At 37.9% G+C, this 16,572-nt stretch overlaps 1 protein-coding gene across 4 annotated transcripts in view; it reads right to left on the reverse strand.

The window, feature by feature from the left end:
* ATP6V1H (ATPase H+ transporting V1 subunit H) overlaps positions 1–16,572 on the reverse strand; it is a 113,248-nt gene that overhangs the window by 49,171 nt on the left and 47,505 nt on the right. For all 4 annotated transcript variants that reach the window (XM_075549667.1, XM_075549666.1, XM_075549664.1 and 1 more), the window contains 2 exons: positions 6,451–6,629; positions 5,268–5,393 (listed from right to left, as the gene is read on the reverse strand). In XM_075549667.1, the coding sequence (XP_075405782.1) occupies positions 5,268–5,393; positions 6,451–6,629 (305 nt within the window). The remainder of the gene's footprint in view (positions 1–5,267; positions 5,394–6,450; positions 6,630–16,572) is intronic.

Below are 16,572 nucleotides of genomic sequence, written 5' to 3' on the forward strand. Positions count from 1 at the left end.
TACACGATCACTGTAGACAAATGTGTGCATAGCAAATGTGGTGAAGAAAGCTGATGGTGCCCGGCTATCAAAAGGTATAGCATCTGGGGTCTTGCAGGTAAACAAGTGGCCATCTAACTCAGAAGCATCAAAGCCGACATGGAAGAAGTACACCAGCCTGTATGACCACAAGGTGTAAAAGGGACCAGGTACCAGACATGAAAGAACAAAAAAATCATATCATTGTAAATGAGGGTGAGTGCAGAGTGGAGACCCAAAGCCCATCTGTAGGCAACTGACACCCCCTTACTGAAGGGTCGCAGGGAGGAGACAAGCCAGTCAAGGTGCAGTGTAGCAATGATGAAACATACAACTTTCCTCTGGTTCTTAAATGCTTCCTCCCCCACTATCATGATCCCAATTCCATCTTACACATCTGGCTAGACCAGAGGATGCACACTGGTACAGATAGCAACTGGAAACACAGGGAATCCAGGACAGATGACTCCTTCGGGACCAGTGGTGAGAGTGGCGATGCCTGGAGGGTGGAGGGAACATGGGGTAGAAAGGGGGAACTGATTACAGGAATCTATGCATAGTCTTCTCCAGGGGGAATGGACGGCAGAGAAGAGGGCGGGGGAAGACGTCAGAGAGTGTAACATATGACAAAATAATACTAATTTATGAACTATGAAGGGTTCATGAGGGAGGGGGAATGGGAAGGGAGGGATAAAATGAGCAGCCTATATTAAGGGCTCAAGTAGAAGGCAAATGTTTTGAGAATGATGATGGCAACTAATGTACAAATGTGCTTGACACAATGGCTAGATGGATGGATTTTGATTAAAATTGTACGAGCCTCAATGAAATGATTTTTTAAGTGTAATTAATGTCATTGAACTATACGGTAAAAATGTTGCAAAAGCAGCTATTTTGGTATGTATGGAGAAATGTCAAAATGTTCGTGGAATATGCCATTATATTTTAATTCCATTTTCCCATGAATTTTTGTCTCTTCATATTTACTATATGAAGAAAAAATAATCTATATAGTGGCCAAGGAAAAATCTCCAAGTAACATTAAGTGAAAAAGTCAAGACACAGATCAATGCATATATTGTATTGCGCAGAAATCACTTGACATTAAGGTGATCCTACCATGGAGACTACAGCACTTTGCTATGTAAAATGTAGTAAGCAAATGAGCGTCACCACCTAACCATGCATTACAAATGCTGACCTGTGGACACTGCCTAAGCCACTGAGGAAGACTGCATTTTACAAGTTCCCAATCTTAGATTCAAAGAATGTAGCCCTTGGAAAGTCACAGAGACTGTCCAGTCAAATCCTCTACGTGACAGAAATTACTTCAATGGCATTCTTTAGAGGCCTTTCTTTTTCAGCAATAATGTAAAACGCCTTTGTACTATCTCGTTTGCTGAGCATGAGTTATATTTCTACATTCAAATAATCAGTAAAAGGTTAAAAAAAAAACAGATCCAAAAAGAGATTTCCATGGTAAGTAAAGAGAGAACTCCTACCAACTTTTCCCTGAATGTACTTATTATGTCAACAGAACATTAGTTGGTCAAAATCAAAATCTCTTATCACCACATTAGCAATTCATAATTCTGTCAAATTTTCTAATGGGATAAAGACAGCAACATATCACAGCTTTGGAATTTGACCTAAGTATATGCATTCAGCCTCTGGCATTTCACTGAAATATAAGCTTGAAAAATGTCAGTTTAAATCCAAGAAAATGTTCATTATTATTCTCATTGATCACATCAAATGTTCTCTTTCACATTATTCCCCATCTTTGTAAAAATATCTGCTCCCTTTGTTTTTGCTTCGCTTTTATCATTTCTATTGTTGTAGAATTAAATATATGACACTACATGGCATTTTCTGAATATTATTGTACTCACATGTGCTAGAAAAAAAGGGGACTTATGTCATAATCACCCAGCCTTCACTTATGGAGATGATTTTTATTTATTTACCTGTTCTCCATCAGTCTTTCCAACATGTTAACCATTAACTTTGGTTTATCACACTTTCTTTAAAAAAGAATAGTGTGACATTTTCAGTAATACAAAGAAAATCAAGTTTAAGCAGTATACATCTACTTAAACATGGTCCACCGAACACATCCATTCACTGAACCCCTTTGCTCCTTACCTCAGTTGAAATGGCAGTAAAAGGAAGATTTTCCTTTTAAAACCATGTAATGTACCCCCAAAAAAGTGAACAGGAGAAATGAAGCAAGAATGGAGAAATACAAATGCATGAATCTGCAACTACTGAAAAAGCAAAAAAAAATCAAACTCATTGTCAATATGTTCATTCTAACTCATAGTGACCCTACAGAACAATGTAGAACTGCCCTTGTGAGTTTCTAAGACTGTAACCCTTGAGGAAGAGAGGGGGAAGGTAGAAAGCCTTGTCTTGTTCCCTCGGAGTGGCTAGTAGATTTATACTGCTGACCCTATGGTTAGCAGCCCAGCTCACTAAGCCACCAGGGCTCCCAACAAATGGCCAAAGAACTCTTAAAATCAAAATGAAATGACAACCCAATTAAAAATTAAGCAAAAGATCTGAATAGCCTATTCTCCAAAGAAGATATACAAATGGACAACAAACTCATGAAGAGGTGTTCGACATCATTAGTAATTGGGGAAATGCAAATCAAAACCACAATGAGCTACCACTTCACACCCAGAAGGATGGCTATGATTAAAGAGTCAGGAAATAACAAGTGCTGACAAGGACGTGGAGAAACCAGAAGCCTCATACACTGATGTGCGCATGTAAAATGGTGCAGCCACTTTGGAAAACAGCCTAAGAACTCCTCAAATGGCTAACCACGTAGTTAGCACATGACTCAGAAATTCTACACCCACGTATATACTCCAAAGGAATGAACATATATATATTCACTTGTACTTGGCAGCAGTGTTATTCATAACAGTCAAAAGATAGAAACATCCCAGTGTCCAGAAACTGATGAAAAGAAAATCACCACAATATATCTTAATCAAACTTTCCAAAACCAAAGACAAGGAATGAATCCTGAAAGCAGCTTGAGATAAATAAAACTAATCTCTAATTTCTCAGCAAAATCATGCAGACAAGACGGCCATGGAATGAGATATATGAAACTCTGAAAGGAAAAAAATGCAAGTCAAGAATTACATAACCAGAAAAATGTTCTTCAAATACAATGGTGACGTTTACATCGTGCTTTGGTGCGTAGTGACTGGGGCCTCACCAGTAATGGGGATAGGGACCCCATGATGGGAGGGGAGAGTGGGTCATGAGGGGGAGAAACGGGGAACCGATAGCAATGATGGATGTATAAAATAACCCACCCCTGAGGGGGCGACCAACAAAAATGTGGGTGAAGGAATACAGCGGACAGTGTAAGATATAAATAATAATAATAATATATAATTTATCAAGGGTCGACAAGGGTGGAAGATGGGAGAGGGAAGGAAAAAGAGGAGCTGATAATAAGGGCTCAAGTAGAGAGATATGTTTTGAGAATAACGATGGCAACAAATGTACAAGTTTGTTTGATATAACTCATCTATGGATTGTTATAATATCTGTAAGAACATTTTTAAAAATTCAGGGAAAGGATATAACAGTAAGTAAAAAAGGACTGCTACAAAATCATTAAAATTTTTATTAAACAAAAAACTCATGAAGCTATTTAAAGTACAATTATTGCCCTCACTTTGTCTAAAGGAAATAAAAATGATGAAATAGAGATGGAAACAATTAGTCTACAAAACTAGTGAATCACAGGAACATCAGTCTTTACCCTGAAACCAGAACGATTAAGTGGTGCTCAGCTGCCACTACAACTACAAAATGGGTCACTGTAGGTCATGGATAGAGTGGGAGAAATATGTGGCACAAGACTCAAACTCCTAGAAAACATTAGGTTTCCTGCTCAGATACTATAGGAACCCAAAAATAATGGTCCTTAGTCACCCTTTAGGTCTAGAATTGATCTCATCTCCGTGGCTCAATTTCAACCAAACTATAAGCAGATCTGTATGGGGAATAATAACATCAGTGTGGGACACCGTATGACAATGGTTCTCAACCTTCCTAATGCACAACCCTTTAATCGAGTTCATGTTGTGGTGACCCCCAACCATAAAACTATTTTCATTGCTCCTTCATAACTGTAATTTTGCTACTGCTATGAATCGGGTGACCTCCCAAAGGGGTTGCAACACACAGGCTGAGAACTGCTGCCTTAGACTATTAAACCAGGTGACGTCAAAAGGGCAGCTTTAACCCAAGACAAAGTCCAGAAGGGTTAGAAAAGGAGGAAGTGGGTAAGTGATGTTACAATGAATGAGCTGAAGAAAAATGTGTATGAGAATGCTGAATTTAAAACTGATGATATGCTCTATAAATTCAACCAATCACAATTGAAGAAAGAACTTCTTTGGCACAACTTTTTCAGTCTTTTTCTCAACTGATGAAACTTTCAATTTCTTGAAATTTCTTCTTATTAAGCCTCTATAATCATCCAGCCCCCTTCCAGAAAATCTATAAAGATTCCTCCTTGGGGATCCCAAGAAAGACTCCAACACCTTTTGAGCTAACCCCACTGCCTTGAATTTAATTGACTAGTATGATTTGGAGAGCAAGGTCTAATCAAAAGAGTAGATTCAATTGCAAGTCACTGTTTTGATTGCACCTTGCTCTCTGGATCACACTGTTAAATCCAAAACTCATCCCCAACTACTTTTTGTCCCATAAAATCTTCATAAATTTCAATCTTACTTAAAAGATTGATAGAAAGCTTAGCTCTTTGAGCTAGCTAAACCTCATGCAATATTTTTATATCCTTTTTTTTGGCATTCCTTTCTTTTGAAGTATTTTAAGGAGACTACGACAATGTGTCTGCAGCCATCCACTAGTTCCAGAGACGTTTAAACCCATGCATGCGTGGACTAGATCCCTGATAATAATAGTGTTTTACTTATTCTTTTGTATGAAAATAACTCATGTCCCAAATCCATATAAAATTCCTATAAGATAGAAAAGTACAAAAGGGAAAAAAAAGACTTGAAGAGATACTTCTCCTGTAAAGAAGATAACAAATTGTCAATAAGTGTATGGAAAGGTACTTAACCTAACTAGCCAGCAACAAAATATGAATTAAAACTATGGAAAACCTATAATTCTTTTAAATGACAGAAGCAAATGATATGGAACAAAAGTTGTAAGAGGAAAGGGTATAAATAAAATAAAACACCTACTTCAAGAGTTCATAATTCTTCTCATTTAACCTCACAGCATTCTCTCTCCAGAATTTCTCAGATTTGTGCACAGGACTCCACTCCAACCGACCAGACTTAAGCTCAGAGCTGTACTCATCAAATGAACTAGAAAATGTTCAAAGAGTTCAAAGTTTAGTAAAGAAACTGACGGTTACTCCAAGGTCAAATAAAATATAACATCCTTACTAATAATTTAATTAGAATTATTCTGATATTTCTATAACTTAGCAAATTACCATATTAAAAAGTTTACTTAAAATAATTTTAATAAATCATGTAAAATACTATTTTAAAATACTGTGAAATATAAATGCTTGATGTGAGATATTAAAATTGGTATTTGCTTTCATAATCTTTTATACATCAGTGTTATGCTATATAAATATCTCAATCTAGCAAAGTTTCTACAGGTCTCTTAAATCACTGCTTGTCAGGTCACTAGATATTTTAATATGAGTCTATGTAAAAGCATGGTACTTTAACAAAATAATATAATGCTATTAACTTCTCAATATGAGAATTACATTATATCACAAAAAGAGTAAACCCACAAGTATCAATATTTTAATGTAGTTACTAAAAATGTAGATAATTTATTACCTGAGTTAATCTATATGTTATATGTTCATTAAAAACCCTCTGTACATTTATCAAACTGCAATACACTTCAATTAAAAAACCATTTATTGGATTTAGAGTAACAATTCATTATTTAGAACTCCAAAATATAAAAATTTTAAATTGGGATAACCAATGGACCAAACAAAAACCAAACCGCTGGTTCAAGTCAATTACGATTCACAGTGACCCCATAGATCAGAGTAATGCTGCTCCAAGGGGTTTCCTAGGCTGTAAAGTTTTATGGGAGCAAAAACCTCATCTTTCCACAACAAGGTAATTGGTGGGTTTAAACTGTCAATTTTGTGGTTAGTAACCCAGTAGACAGATCTAAGTGAAAGGACATACTTAGACTTAGTTTCAGTTAAAATTGAAAGAAAAAAAATGATATAGAGATTAGCAGTTTCTATAAATTTCCAATTTTAACAAAAGCAATAATACTTTGGTTAAGGATCTTGATTTCTAAGAGGCTTTCTTAAAATACTGTATATATCAATCAAGGTCTACTGGATCCAACTTGAGAAAAATAAAGAGAATAACACACCTAAGATCCTGGACACTCTCACCAAGCTTTTCCAAAAGAAATTTGATATCTTCACTGATATCTTCATCGTCGTACTTCTGCTGTTCCAGGTTCTCTAGCTGTTTCAGTACTTTGCACTGAATCATCGCCAGAGCATATTCTTGGCGTGTTTCTCTTTCTGTTGATTTTTCTAAAAAGTTCTGTTTTAGATAAAGATATGAGATGCAACAATTTATTAAACAATGATTTCAGTCTTCTGGGCATCCTATTATGGCCTCTCTTCCGTCTTCCGGTCTCAGATTTAACTATCACCTTTGAGTAGATAACTCTGTACTTCAATTCTTAGCTTCCGTCTTCTTGCTTCCTGTTTCAGACATGTTATTAAACATTTCTCATTAGAGACCTATGAGGGCCTCAAACTACTGAACTCTGAACATGTTTACAACTACCTCTATCACAATTCTTATTCATGATGCTTCTAAGCACACCATGGTAAAACTCTCCATTTTTCGTTCCTAGAGCACTCAGAATACCGTTACAAGGTGTTTCTTTACTCCTTGAGCTTCAAGTCAGTTTATCTCCAACTCCATTCAGACAGGAAAGGCATAACAGACAGCAATAAAAACCCTCGTGCCTAAACAATTACAGAAATGTTTTGTGACATTCATACAGTCCTTGTTCCTTAAGAAAACCATCCTGGTGGCGTAATGATTACAAGTTAGTCTGCTAACCACGAGGTCAGCAGTTCTGAGGGAGCAAGACAAGACTTTCTATTCCTGGAAAGTCTTGGAAACGCACAGGGGCAGTTGGACCCTATCCTTTAGGGACACTGTGAGTCAGATCTGAATCAACAGAAGACCCCCAAGGAGTGAAATGGACCAGTGGCTGCAAGGATGAGCTGAACCATAGGAAGCCTTGTGAGGATGGCACAACTGGACAGTGTTCTCTTACACATAAGGTCACGGTGTGCCAGAACCCACTGACAGCACCGAAGAACACTAATGAAGACAGTAGTCAAGGGTTTACAAGACAAAACTGTTCACCAAATTGATCAGATGGTGCTGAGTGAGATCACCCTACGCCCTTCCTAGGAGCATCAGCAAACAGAACACGGCCCCTACTCCTGACAAAGTCTTCTTCACTGAGGTGGTAAGGAAGGCCTGTCAAATGCCAAAAGATCCTGTAGGGATGCCAAAACGTGAACCTTTTTCTGTTGTTTAATTTTGCAAGCTAATTATACCTCTAACAATTATACTACATAAACTCAGAGCGATCTGGCTTGACATTTGTTAGTTACTAAGATGGATGCCCACCATTCTTCCCTTTGTGATTCTACCAGATCTCCATCCAGCACCTTGGTATTAGTGAGTTCCTCTCAGTCCTTTCTGGACTTTCACAACCTGGCTAATAGCTACCTCTGTCGGACAGTCATTAGACTATGTGGAAACTTAGTCTCCTTCCTTATGCTATATACACAAGTTTAAGTATCACAAGTTAACTGCAACTCTTCTTAATAGATTATGAGTAGAGTAACAGAGAATAACTACTGTTTTAAAAAGAATTAATCCAAACCAGTAACATGAGCTTTCACTTCAAGTAAGGTGGAGTAAGGCACAGCCAGACAAACCCTTCTCTTGCACTGAACAACTATAAAACATGAACATTTATCATGGGAAATCTTAAACTATACCATAAAACAAGTCTCAAATTTCAAAAGGATTGAAATCTTGGATTCTCGTCATTCAATTCAATTAGAAAAGAGTAATGTTAATTAACATTTTTAAATGTCATTAAATAATCCACTTGCATATAACCCATAGGTCAAAAATAAAGCATCACAATAAAAATACTAATAACTTTATATGTTATCTACACAACTAAATTGAGATTCTTGTCCGCAGATCCATACTACCTATCATAGATTACTTTTAATTGCTTCTTTAAATCCCAGCTTCTATCTATGATCTATGACTATTACTGCAACTTATCCTTTCAGAACAACTATGGTTCTCTGCCAGACAAATTCCTTTCTGAGTTCTTAAATGTGTGAAACCCTAAATCCAAATAACCTCTGCCTTTATCAAACTCTTCTTGAGATTTTGCTTGTTCTTCTAAATTGTCTCTTTTCCACTTCCCAGATAGAAAACATCTACTATCTCTTGTAACTTTAGAAACACACAAAACTATTTTGCTCATGTAGTCCTTTGTTATTTTCACTATATACTTGTCACCTGGGGAATTAAATTTATACTTAAAATGCTATCATAACTAACAGTATTAATAACTTAAATTTATTCAAAATAACTAATTTAGAAGAGCCCTGTGGTACTATTGTATGATCAATTTCACCCTCAAGTCTCCAAAATCCTGGCACTTCAGAGGTATAATCTTTGCCACCCACTGTTTTCAAATCAGTCCTTAAAAGCATCACTTGTTTGTCCTTCAAAATATGCCTTAATTTCATCTTAATTTACCTTATATCCTTTTCTCCATCTTATTACAAAGAAAGAAGAAATAAACACGTGATGAAAAAGACTTAACCTGAATTTGTTAGACACAAACCAAAATAATCTGTTGGAAATGCACTTATCAAACTGCTATCTTTGTCTCCCATCCATAAAAACAGCAAAAGTGGCCAAGTCAATATAAATATCTGGACCTGTAACAAGTCCATATAAATATTTGGACATTTAACAAGTCCATATAAATAGCTGGACCTTTAACAAGTCAACAAAAATATCTGGACCTGTAACAAGTCTATGTAAATAGCTGGATCTTTAACAAGTTCATAGAAATAGCTGGACCTGTAACAAGTCAATATAAATATCTGGACCTGTAGCAAGTCCATATGAATAGCTGGACCTTGAACAAGTCCATAGAAATAGCTGGGCCTTTAACAAGCCAATAGTGCCACGAAGAACTTGACTTCACTAGGAATCAGTGGAATCAAGTGACAGCTATAATCGTCCTTTCTCCAAAGCTGACCTACAGTCTTGCGCACACCATCTGTGACTAATTTCTAATTCGTTTTGGAAAGGAAGGACTGTTCTTATGGGTTCCCAGGACTAACTCTTCAGGAGGATGGCAAGCATTTTCCATGGATGCTTTCAATCTTTCTGCCACGGAGCAGCTAGTGGTTTCAGAGTTCTGATCTTGCAGTAAGCAGCCCAATGCATAATGCACAAAGCCACTAGGGCTTCGGAATACTTGTTATTTAAATATAGTAAATATAACTTATTAGAAAAAATAATCTAAAAGCATGCAAAACACAAGTTTAGATTATATTGTTACAGTCAGTAAACACAACATTATTCTGTCAGACTGCTACGCTACCACAGTTCACTCGACTCCTGTCCTTCTCAGCTGCAGACTGCTAACAAGCAGCTCACTGCATGCAATGCACTGCAGAGCAAATGGTGCACAGCTCTGCATTAAAGGACTCGCCCTAAAACAAATGCCTCAACCTTGCGACACTTCATCCAAACTTGATACCTAATAATCAAGAGAGAGGTGCATCAAAGAAAAGTCTACGCAGAATTCCTGAGAGAGGGGAGAAATGTCAGAAAACAATTTCTTGGTGGCAATATATACGCAATCACAATCCAAATTCACAGCCGTAAAGTCATTGCAGACTCACTGCCTGAATTACCCTGTGCAACAGGGTGGAACTGCCCTGTGCTTTCACAAACTCTAACCCTTTACAAGAGCAGAAAGCATTGTCTTTCTCCCGACTGGAAGCAATACTTCCATACAAAGCAAAAGGCAAAGCAGTCCCCATGAAATTAAAACTACAGGTGGCCCATCCACCTTTCTAGCAGGAAAAGACAGTGAATACAGGTCTGGGTCTGTGTGAGTGTGCATGTGTGCATTTGTGAATTAAATGTCACAATCTCTCAGATGAAAAGCAAGACTCAACTTGGTAACTTTCTTAAAACTTGCTGCTGAAAATCATACAGTCATAAAATATCATTTATTGCACAGCATACTCATACTATGTAGGCTTTTGCCTGAGCAAATCCAAAGTGAGAAATAAAACTTACAACAGGTGTAAAACATTAAACAAGAAGTGTGATCTTCAAAGTCTTTCTCAGTCATAGCCTCAAAGCATTTTAATTTATTTTAGGAACGAAAGATTGACAAATCAATTTAACCAACAACCATTGCAGAAACCTGGAGTTCAGCACCTGCTATGAATAACCAAGATTGACATTTCCAAAAATAAAATTCATCTAGCCAAATAGGAAAAGAGTAATTAGCAGCTAAAGTTTTCAAGAGTAAAAAGGTCTCTCTCGAGTTCCAGACGCGAGGGGACTACAGGACTAGACCGTGCGCTGACAGCCCCGTCAGCTAAATCTTTTAAAGCCTATAGAGAGCTGAGGCTCATTCAAGCTCACTCTCTCGACCCCCCCCCCCCTCATCTAGAGAGAGATCTTGGTCTTTTCCATCTGTCTGATGACGTATACTCAAATGGCTTCATTATGTTCTTACTAGCGGTTTGATTTTAGCTAAGTTGTAAGCATCAAAGTTATGGACATCTAAAGATATTCCTCTGATTTAAAAAGAAGGGGGAAAAAGGACTTTCAGACCTCAGAATATTCAAATAATGACTGCATTATCACAATTTAGAACAAGAGAATTTTTCTTAATTAGACATTAAAACTTGTGCCAGAAAAAAAAAAATCAAGCCTCTTTAAACAATTCTATTTTAATTTCACAAAATCGCAAAGTCCATAAGTCATAATAAATTATAGTAATCATAATAACTGTAGTAATATGGATGAAAACTATAAAGCGTTCAAATACGGTTTTAAATCTTGCTGAGTAATACAGTAAAATATTCATTCTGCCTCTTATCAAATAGAACACTGAATCTTTATCTGAGTTCAGTAATAATTCAGCAAGAATCCACTTACAGAAGTAGGAAATTTAAGGGGTAAATCATTATTATGATTTTATAGACTAAAATGTCAGGGTAATAAATCCACAGGGTACATTTACTATTCTAGGCACTTCACCTGTTAGTTCGTTTAATCTTTACCCAATTTTGACATGAATTAAGTGTTACTAACCATCTTTGTCAGTGACACTGTCAAGTAAGCGATAGACTACAAACTGCATGTTTGAACCCACACATGGAGCTTGTACATGGGTTGAGAAGCAGTTATGAGAACAAGGGAATAGTGCATAATTTAATATCAGGAGAGGTGTGCATCAGGGCTGTATCCTCTCACCATACTTTTTCAATCTCTATGCTGAGTAAATCATCAGAGAAGCCGCACTATAAGAAGAATGTGGCATATTAACAATGTGTGAGATGCAGAAGACATGACATTACTAGCTGAAACTGAGAACATGAAGTATTTGCTGATGAAGATCCAGGATGGCAGCCTTCAGTATAGAATACAAGTCAAGATCAAGAAGACCAAAATCCTCACAACTGGAAAAAGAAATTGAAGTTATCAGGATTTTGTCTTGTTTGGATCCATAATCAATACTCGTGGAAGCAGCAGTCAAGAGATCCAAAGACGGCGCTGCACTGGGTAAATCTGCTGCACAAGCCCTCTCTAGAGTACTGAAAAGCAAAGATGTTATTTTGAGGACCACGGTTGACCTTACCCATGCCATGGTATTTTCAATCGCCTTACACACACGTGCAGGTTGGACACTAAATAAGGAAGACTGGAGGAAATTCGATGCGTTTGAATTGGGATGCTAATGAAGAATATTGGAAGTACCTTCTTCAAATAGTCTTCCAACCAACCAATGTCTTGGAAGAAGTGCAGCCAGAATGCTCTTTAGAAGCCAGGATAGCGAGACTTCACTTCCTAGAGATGGCCATCATACTTGGTAGACTGGAGAGGCCGTGAAAAAGAGAAGGCCTCGAGGAGATGGGCTGACACAGTGGCTGCCACAATGGGCTCAGGCACAGGAACAACTGCGAGGATGGCACGGGCCAGGCAGCGTTCCATTCTACTGTGCATATGTAGTTGCTACGGGTCAGAGCTGACTCAGTGGCCTCTAACACCACCATCAACCAGCACTCTGCAGGAAAAAGATAGGGCTGTCTGCTTCTGTAATGATTTACAGTCTCCTAACCCCTATTCTTGTTGTTGTCTCTACAGAGTGACCTGTCCTGGGTTTCGTACCAAAAAGCATAGAAAGACGTGTAACAAAGATTCAAGCAGGCTACCAACAATGACAAAACACAACAAAGATAAATCCTAGTATGAAAAAAGAAAACACAGAAAATACTAAAAACCAGATGAAGCCCAAGTGTATCAAGTGACAAGGTTTTACCTGTTAAGTCAGACTTATCATTTCAATCTACTACAGCCGTCTCTCCAGTACTCTGTTTGATAACCAGGTTGTTCCCATTCCTCAATCACCAGAGGCTTAGTCCCTGTGTAGGTCTGGCAAATGTATCTGGGCTTCCACTGTCATCCGATCTGATACTATTCCTTCCTCAGGGTTTGGATTATATAATTTACATTGATCTCTTTTGACCCATTTTAAAGTTGTTCTAATTTTAATATTATCTGCATTCGCTTCTATTGAAAATATTCTACTTTACTGTTATTTTTGTGGGATTTTTGTGGGTGGAGGGGTAACATTTTTTTTCTGAATGAAATCCAGGATAGGTAAATCTATAGAGACAGTAACTGGATTAATGGTTTCTTCAGGGTATGGCAGGGGCAGTGAGGGGAAACATAGAGTTAATGTCAATGAATACAAGAAAGAAGATAATGTTCTAAAACTGTGGAACTGATTGTACAACTCCTCTTATTATGATTCAATCATTGAATTATATGATATGTGAATTATGTGCCAATAAAACTGTTTAAATAAAGGGTCATAGCCGTGAAAATCCTGTGGAACACAGTTCTGACTGACACACCTGGGGTCACTATGAATCAGAACTGACCCCATTACAATCAATCACCATCAACTTTTACCAATGGGAAAATTAACTTTGAGTATTTAACCAGCTCTCTCAGTATTTAAAACAATCACCTGCTGAAATTCCCACCTAGCTCTGTTCACTCCAGAGGCTCACCATTCTGTGATGACCCACTGAAAAGGGTTGCTTTTAAGAAAGAGCTAGTCAGCTCATGGGTCTCCAAACAAAACCCAACTCACTGCCATAGAGCCAGGGCCACCACATAGCAGTCCTGGTGGCTTAGTAGTTACAAGTAGGGCTGCCCTCAGAAGGTCAGCAGTTCAAAACCACCAGCCTCTCCACTGGAGAAAGACTAGGCTTTCGACTCCCATAAAGTTCTAGTCTCCGAGTTCCCAAAGGCAGTTGGATCCTGCCTTCTGGGTCATTATGAGTTATGGGTCTCAGGGACCTGAAAATTGAGTAGTTCATCGTACCCCAAAGACTAATACAGGGGCTCTGCTGCTGTCACTATGCTACAAATGAGCTATCAAGTTACAATGTAAGCACTATGGCTATCACGTGAATTACCATGAAAGAAGGAACATCAAGAAGCTCAGGAGCATTCAAAAATAAATAGCACTATGCTGAGAACGTTTTTTAAGAAAGAAAATTTTAAATAACAGAAAAAGAGGGAAGGAGAGAGGGCTCAAGATGATGACTCAATATCCACTAACGTCTGTTCTCTAAGATAAAGATACTCCCAGAGCAATACGCCATAGCTACTTGTTTCCAATGACCCTGGTACTTCACATTATAATGAAAAACAATGGGTGGGTTGAAAAACCAACTGTGGGTAACAGTCTTACTAGAATTGGTGGGAATGCCAGATATAACAGCCTAATGCCGCTGCTGCTGAGCTATAGACTAAAGCTGAGCCCATTACTGCAAAGCATTAGTATTTGGTTCCTTTCTAGAAATCCATACCACGAAAAATACTACCTAAATAAATACGGAAGTATCTTTTTAAAAGCCAAGGAAGTACATCGACACTAAAAGGAAAGGAACAAAGGAAAACAAGTCCATGAGTGGAAGTTCCACTGTAATTCCTTTCCCCACACCTTTCTTTTGTCTTCAAAAAGGGTCCTACCACAACCTGATCCCACCACAAATCCTGCCACAGATCATCCTATCACAAACCTGCAAGAAATAATTTATTTTCTGAAAACAAGCTATTTAAAAATGCAACTAAAAATATAATTTAAAATATACATAACATACAGAAAAAAGTCACTATAACCAAACAATAACACCATTAATTTCCAAGTGAATTACTTAGGTAATTATTGATCTTTCTATTTGTTAAAACAAAAACATAATAATTAGAAGTAACTTTCTAGGATACACTAAATGCAAAAACATCGAGTCAAGAGTGACTGACTACTGCTCATAGTAGTTTAGAGGCTACAACATATATCTGTTTTCTAACAGCTTCCAATTTCGAAGAAATCTATACAGGAACAGAAAATAGGGATAGTCCCTCTAAGCTTGAATTCTGTGAGATGATTCATTAAGTGCAGTGTTTTGCTTTTAATGTATACGTTATCTTGCCATAAGAAGGCATGGAGGTAAATTCATTCTCCCTGTACAGATTTTCTGTCGTAAATAAAACTTACCAAATAGTTTTAAGTGTGGACAACAAAGCAAAGAAAAGGTTAAAAAAAATAATTTCACTCAGAAAAAGAAACAAAGAAAAATACATAAACATTAAAATGATTATGATATTCCATGAGTTGAAATCAGTTCAGTGGGGGCTGTTGTTAGGTGCCATCGAGTTGGTAGCAACCCTGTGCACAACAGAAAGAAACATTGCCCGGCCCCGCGCCATCCTCCCAATTGTTCCTACGCTTGAGCCCATTGCTGCAACCACTTGGTCAATCCATCTCCTTGAAAACCTTGCCCTTTTTTGTTGTCCCTCTACTTTATCAGCATGATGTCCTTCTCCAGGGCCTGGTCTCTCCTGAAACCAAATCAAGTGAGGTGACATCGTATTATCCTCGCTTTTAGGGAACATTCTGGGTGTACTTCTTCCAAGAAATGTTTGTTCGTCCTTTTTTAAGTTCATACTTTCAACATTCGTCACCAGCACCACCAAGCAAATGCATTAATTCTTCCTTAGCCTTCCTCATTCAATGTCCACCTTGCACATGCTATTTAAGGTCATTTAAAACACCACAGCTTGCGTCAGGTGTACCTTGGTGCTCAGAGTAACCTCCCTGCTTTTCAGCACTCTAATAAAGTCTTGTACAGCAGATTCACCCAATCTGCAATGTCAGCTGACCTTGACTGCTGCTTTCATGAGCACTGATTGTGGATGCAAGCGAGACAAAATCCTTCTTTTCTCCGTTTATCATGATGTACCTATTGGTTAGTTGTGAGGATTTGGGTCTTGACATTGAGTTGTAATTCACCTTGAAGCCTGAGATCTTTGACCTTCATCAGCAAGTGCTTCAAGTCTTCCTCATTTTAAGCAGACAAATTTGTATCGTCTGCATACTGCAGGTTTTTAATAAGTCTTCCCTTTGAGCCTGATGCCACGTTCTTCTTCATACAATTCCACTTTTCTGGATTTGGTTTGTTTGGGGGGGGTTGCCCCACTACAAAATGGGGTCAGTGGTAGCTTGCAGTGCTGGCTGAGTGGTGAAATTCTCACCTTCCAAGCAGGAAAACTTGGTTAATTTACTAAGTAATGTACCTCCTGTGCAGTCTCCACCCATATCAGAGCAACCTACATGGTGCTCTCAATCTACACAGCATTCAACAGAATTTCTAGATTAAGATGGACTAAGAAGAAAGGCTTGGAAATCTACTTCTAAAAATCAGTCAATGCAAAACCTATAGGTCACAATGGATGGATCCACCACTGATCCTGGGGGTGGCAGCAGTTCACTCCATTGTGCTTGGGTTCACACGACTGGGGACCTATTCGGGGCATGCTCGAGAACAACTATCAACAATATGACTGTGGAATAATTTTCTACTGTGTCTTTCAATGGTTTCACTCAGACCTTCATGCACAGGCAGTCCTAAGACAGACGTATTTGAGTGAGGACGAGCCTCAATTACAATCACTAGAATTTCTACATCATATTCAGCGACAACATCATTCCTAAAAGGAAGCTACAGAAAAGTACATGTAAAAGGTACGAAAAAAATTACTGAGTTATGTGAATACACACTAGGTATTTGAACAAGATAAATAATAGAAG

The sequence above is a fragment of the Tenrec ecaudatus genome, chromosome 5, assembly GCF_050624435.1.
Source record: "Tenrec ecaudatus isolate mTenEca1 chromosome 5, mTenEca1.hap1, whole genome shotgun sequence".
NCBI lineage: Eukaryota > Metazoa > Chordata > Mammalia > Afrosoricida > Tenrecidae > Tenrec > Tenrec ecaudatus.